The sequence below is a fragment of the Eucyclogobius newberryi genome, unplaced genomic scaffold (genome assembly GCF_026437365.1).
Source record: "Eucyclogobius newberryi isolate DKJ021-1_F unplaced genomic scaffold, fEucNew1.0.hap1 SCAF_3, whole genome shotgun sequence".
Lineage (NCBI taxonomy): Eukaryota > Metazoa > Chordata > Actinopteri > Gobiiformes > Gobiidae > Eucyclogobius > Eucyclogobius newberryi.
The window spans coordinates 22,023,718-22,029,717 of record NW_027315945.1 but is presented as its reverse complement, the minus strand read 5'-3'; the positions used below and the strand labels follow the sequence as shown (position 1 = coordinate 22,029,717).

At 37.1% G+C, this 6,000-nt stretch overlaps 1 protein-coding gene across 1 annotated transcript; it reads left to right on the top strand.

Annotated features, from left to right (window-relative positions):
* The first annotated feature begins 333 nt into the window (after positions 1-333).
* On the top strand, positions 334-4,226 carry ccka (cholecystokinin a). Its single transcript, XM_072460476.1, has 4 exons — positions 334-468; positions 2,137-2,216; positions 2,294-2,459; positions 3,708-4,226. The coding sequence occupies exons 2-4, from the start codon at positions 2,139-2,141 to the stop codon at positions 3,845-3,847; spliced, it is 384 nt and encodes a 127-aa protein (XP_072316577.1). The 5' UTR covers positions 334-468; positions 2,137-2,138; the 3' UTR covers positions 3,848-4,226.
* The last annotated feature ends 1,774 nt before the right edge of the window (positions 4,227-6,000 follow it).

Below are 6,000 nucleotides of genomic sequence, written 5' to 3'. Positions count from 1 at the left end.
GCTATTTGTTTATTGCCACTTTGAGATGACTTTTAGATTACTTCTGCTACTTCTATGCATGGGATTCCTTGAAGACATTCAGAACCAAATATTCTGTGAACTGAAATACATACTTTCTTCTAGTACTACAGCAATCTCACAATTAATATACACTTTTCAAGCACTGATTGAAGTTGGTCAACTTTTCTTTTTTTTCAGGAGTTATGTTCACGTTTTTCCTCATTTCGCCTTTCTGTTTGTGTGTGCTTTTTATGTAATATGGGAGATTTTTTATGGGGCATGATTGCGTTCTGAATTGCGTCAGTTGACTTTCTGCGCCAGCATCAAGCCCCGCCCCCTTCAGACGGCCCTCACCCTTCCTGTGTGGTACTATAAAAGCCACCTCCTCCTCTGAGCCTCAGACTTGAACTGATCACTGGTGCAAAACGTCTGCCTCTTCTGCCTGGTCCTCCTCCACATCTACTGCAGGTAAGAAAATACATTCAATTGCCAAAAACCCACTAACCTAACAGACTAAACTTTTAAATATTATTCTGAATGCTTTTAAACATGCTCTACAATTACTATCATTTACACAACCATATCACTCAACTTTGAAATTAGAAAATGCAGAAACACTGAACATTTTAAATTTAGAACTGACTGGGTAAATTCATTTTTGGATAATGTTTGATTTGTTTTTATGTTTGATTTCTTTTAAGTATCTATCTAATCTATTTATTGCATAACACATTTCAGAGCAATTTAATTATCTGTTTTGGATTGTGTTTCCTCACCAATCTTAATTTGTCTAATGAATAGATTAACAAAAGTGTACACAAGTATTGATCGTTACATTTAAGGTAATTAACCGTAATTTTGCGCGGGCACATGCATAAGTGGAGCGCGACCACATCATTACCAGCCAATTGAATAATGAATGAGCATCGATGTCCAGCTGCTAACTGGAATTATGTTTGCATGTATATATTGACTGCTTTATATGTCACACTTTGGCCAAGAAACGTGCACCAGAGTTAAAGACTTTTAATTTATAAATCCATACAATTTGCTTTTAACAATTGGTTAGTGTAAGCATATTTTAGGAAATTGTTCAACTCTTAACATTGCATGGCTTCTCATACAATAATTAAAGTAAAAATAAATAAAGATCAATGCATTTTCCTCCATATGCACTCAATCTATGCAGTACATTTTACATGGAGTTTAGATTTTCATCATTTTGTCTAAATTATTGATTGGATTGGATGTATTGCTCTCCCCTGTGTGAAACAGAGATTATAAAAGCTCTTATTGAACATATTGAAGCTTGAATTAGTCGAGCCAAAAGCCTTGAAGCGGCTGGAGCTATTGCTTTTATTTAATTGGATCATTTGGTTTGGATGAGCGGGAATTCTTAACATGGCTTCATTTATTACAAATAACTGTGTTAAACCAGTGGGCAATTAGCAAACCCCTGGAATGATGATATTGCTTTAAACTTTCTACTCACCAAGTCATCAAGTAGTAAATATATCTGTATCGACAATTGTGTAACCAAAACAAATGAAACTTGCCCAGTGCCTTCAAACCACCAGTGCATTTTTGTAGATTGCTTATGCGAATGAAAAGTCTTGGACACATAAATGAATCCTTCTGGGGTATGAAGCGGATTTTTATGTGAAAAAAGCAAACAGACAAACATTGTGCATTCGGAAAAATTAAGATTTTCAGCTAATTGGCAGATTCCCTTCGGGATGTAGCTGTTGCCAGATTGCATTCATCACAACACAAACACAGATAGTCTGTGGGGAAAAGCGGGCTGCTCTTTTAGTAGCACAGTATGCTCACTTTGTCAAAAAGTAAAATTAGGTAGGTTTGGCACTGACATTTTTGCCACATAGACTCAAATACATAGACAACAGAAGGTCACAATACGGTTTCTATCTGCCAGTACCAGCTGGATAGGGCAGGATTGTGGTTGGGCATCTATGGTGTAACGTCAAGGCCAAAATAAGATTATAATCATTAATGGCAACACAACACTTACAACAAACACATATTTGACTTAGTATGTACTAAAGAGGTTGGTATAATGTCCTTATGGTGGCATGTTAACATCATTTACAACAAATGTCTCTTCATTTTGTTGGCCAGACATGAATATAGGTTTGAGAGTGTGTGTCCTTCTGGCTGCTCTCTTCAGCAGCTCCTTGAGTCTGCCTTCACAATCCACGGTAAAACCATTCTCAAACATGTAATAAATTGATATGAGATTGTGTGTTTGTTATTGAATATACTGTAATTTCTCCAGTCACAGAATACAGAGATAGATCCACAGGTGTCAGAAGCTCTGGCCCTGCCCCTCGAGGTCAGCCACAAACGCCAGGTTCGCTCCGTGAGCTCGGAGCCGTCCCAGGACGACTCAGAGGCACGCAACTCTCTCAACCAGCTTCTGGCGAGGCTGCTCTCCAGGAAAGGTGAGCAGCAGAGGGCTTTGGTTACTTTTATTTAGGCATACTCTCATCTTTGGAGAACCCTGTCATATTTCATTGTGATGTCTAAAGCTGACAATATTGTGCTCGATGTGGGACCAATAACAGTTTTCTAATCTTACTTTATATATCCAATGAAGTATTACAAAAATATGATGAACAATCAGAATACACATCTAAATGCATGTCAGAGAGCTACTTATGTCAGATCTATGCTTGCTTCTAGTCTAATGGTTGTAGTGTGTTAGTCATCATATTTCCTGACTCTAATTAAAACATTTCAAAATAAAAACAAATTGACGAGACAAATATATTTTTCTATCGCTTTTAACTACATCTTCAAATACTGTTAATTAATCAGAAATAGAAAAAATACACGTCCTATAAAGTGGGCATATTTTTATCTTAGAATAATGTTTGTCCTGCCCATATAATCTTAGTAAAGCCATTTAAATATACAGGGATCAGGTCAATGCGTAAACACAGTTTTCTGTTTCTCTCAGTGTGATCCATCGTCACTCATGCTGTGCTGCCGTCCCTCCATCTGTCCCACCTCCACGGCCCCCTCCCTCTGAGCTGCCCCCGTCTGTCATTTTACATTCCCTCGTCTCACCACTGCCACTTGTTCTCATAGGTCATCTTTTTGCATATCACTTTCCCAATGGACCTGGCTTTTACTTTCACCTGCTGAGCTTATTGATTTCCATTTGGATCTGTACAAACAAGCCAGTAGGAGTTATAGGATAAACCTCACCACAAACCGTTTTGCATTACTGGTCATCAAAGTTGGCGGCATTTTATTTAAGAACCAATACAATAAGAATACTAAACAGAAGACTGGCTTGTCTCATGGCAGCAGTCAGAACGAAACAGAGGTAGTGTGAAAAAGTCCCTTGTTAAAGCAAAGCCAGTCTGCATCATCAGTTTTAGCATTTCACTGGCCTCACCCTTGTAGATCACCTGCAGAGCACCATTTTTGACCCACTGATGCACTGTTTGTCTTGTTTTTTTTCACAATAATACATACATAAATACATAATCTCATCTATAAACTTGTCTGCTGGATCAGCCCTTGAGCATCACCTTTATCACTTACTTACTGGTTGGTGCCTATTCCCGTACATCCGAGCCTCCCACGGATGCACTGATTGAGAGACTTTGTATTATTCACTTGTCAGTCGTCTGTGGTCAAAATGTTTTGCTTGATTGATAAGTCCTTTTTGTCTTTTCCAGCTGCAGCGAACCAACCTCGTTCTTCCCTGAGCAGCAGAGCCAGCGGGCCGGCCCCAGGACACAGGATAAAGGACAGAGACTACCTGGGCTGGATGGACTTTGGGAGACGCAGCGCTGAAGAGTATGAATACGCCTCTTAAAAGACCCGTCTCGTCCTACAACCATCAACGTCCACAGAAATAAGGCCTTTTCTCAATGCACTTAATTCCACAACACACTGTATCAAGTAAGTTTAATCATATATTCAGGTCACTTATTCTATAAACTGTGTTTTATTTTCAGATGTGTCAAGTGAATGTATCCACTGGTGCTGCACAATATTAAAAATGCACTCCTAGTGTCATATAATGAAATGTTTTTTAATTAAATCTCTATAATGTCCTAAATGGAAGTCTGTATAAAGAAATACAACCTCTGCAAAGGGGAAAATAACGACTCACAATGTCTACTTTTATTGTAGATTTAATGTTCAATATGATGTGCTGCCCTATTTTACCGAACTTACAAATACAAAAGCACTGTGTACTCTTTTGTTTGTGATTTTATTAGTTTAGAAAATCATTTGGATTGATAATTTTTAATTTAGTTAATTTTATTGTATTTCTGTTTCTGTAATTTCTTTGTGATTTGAATGCATTTTTCCTGCTGTGAAGCACTTTGAATTGCCTTGTGTATGAAATGTGCTCTACAAATAAACTTGCCTTGCCTTGCCTAAGGGAATAGCTGGTAATGTGAAGGAACTTGCAATCATCTCTGCTCGAAATCAGTCTCTCAATCCAATATAGTTGTTACTTTTGGCCCGTTTCACATTGAGTGGCTGATCCCAAGCACCTCCTTGTTTTAGAGAGGAGCAGTGAAGTAGATCAACATTATGCGTGTTTGGTGTAATCAAAAAGGGGACACTATTTTTCATCAAAGCCAAGCCGTGCTCATTAATCCTCTAGAAATGAACACATTATCTTGTATTTGCATTTCAAATAATATCCTGGAAACCCAAATGTGTTGGAAATCCGCCAAACATCATTTATTTAATGAAGGTTTTTATTTTAATTTAAATGTGTACATTGTATAAATTATTAACTAATGTCTATCCAGGAATGGAATAATTATTCATTCATTAATAAAACTGTACTGCCTCACTGCTGTGTGTAACTCATGATCAACTTTTTGGAAAGTGGGTTAATTTAGCTACGAGACAAAAAGGACTGACCATTAGTAGAATATCGTAAGGGGTGCTTTGGGAAATTTACAGTTGTTATGGTGTTGATTTACTATTCTTCCACAAAGTAATTTGATGAAATTAAACCATGTTCACTCTGCAAGCAAAGCCCAAACTGTTACTTTACTGCCCTCAAAAGGTTAAAAAACGTAAATGCAGTACCAACAAACCGGCCACACGTTTACATTTTAAGAAAATGGTTTTATTTAAATGTTTCTACCAGTTCACATTTAAGCCTCTTGCTTTTTTAGAAATAAATGACACTGAATAAAATAGCACAAGACAGGTATAATTAAAATATTACCTTATTTTACTTCAGAGCTAAAAGATTCAAACCATGTACCCAAACCCCAATACTAAGACATTAGAGTGGCACCAGCTCCTCTCAAAAAATATTTTATTAGAACTTTTATAGTGATTTATAATCTTTGAATTTGAACTGGTTGTCAGCTCTAGAATAACATGTTGCATAAACAACAACACGCCTCAATTTAAGGGATTATTTAACAACCTTAGAAAGTGCAAATGAAAACAACGTAAGTCGCCGTGATTACAGTCTGATTAAAGTTTGTGTAACATTATTATTAACATGGATATGTTCAGAGTATTCACACAAAATAAGACATAATTTTCTCTAAACATGGATTACATCTATGTACAAAGGCATTTCGTTTGAATTATGATCATGCTTAAAGTTGGATGACAATGAAGGTTTGGCACCAACTGAGGCTACACTTTTCTCAAATTCACACAGGACTAGTGCCAATTTGTACACTGGTGACTGGCCAAAATGCATTTACTTTGGCCACTGAGTCCTCTGCACTTTTGAGACATCCAAGATAACTAATATGTTTTGGTTCATTGGAAATTTCAGTCCAATTTGTAGTTGTAGATTTTAGTGTAAGGCAGATATTTACCATTTACAGAACTTTACGAACAGACACACTGCCCTATCTCCCAATTAAGCAGCCATTCATCACAAAACACTACTGAACCAGTAACTTAAATACTCACACACTTTTAGCTACCTCCAGAACATTGCCAAGTACTAAATATAGACCTTCATCCTAGATT

Coding starts and splice junctions, on each gene's coding strand:
- ccka (XM_072460476.1), top strand. CDS start 2,139: ATGAATATAGGTTTGAGAGTGTGTGTCCTTCTGGCTGCTCTCTTCAGC. Junction 2,217..2,293: donor GTCTGCCTTCACAATCCACG/GTAAAACCATTC, acceptor TAATTTCTCCAG/TCACAGAATACAGAGATAGA. Junction 2,460..3,707: donor GAGGCTGCTCTCCAGGAAAG/GTGAGCAGCAGA, acceptor TGTCTTTTCCAG/CTGCAGCGAACCAACCTCGT.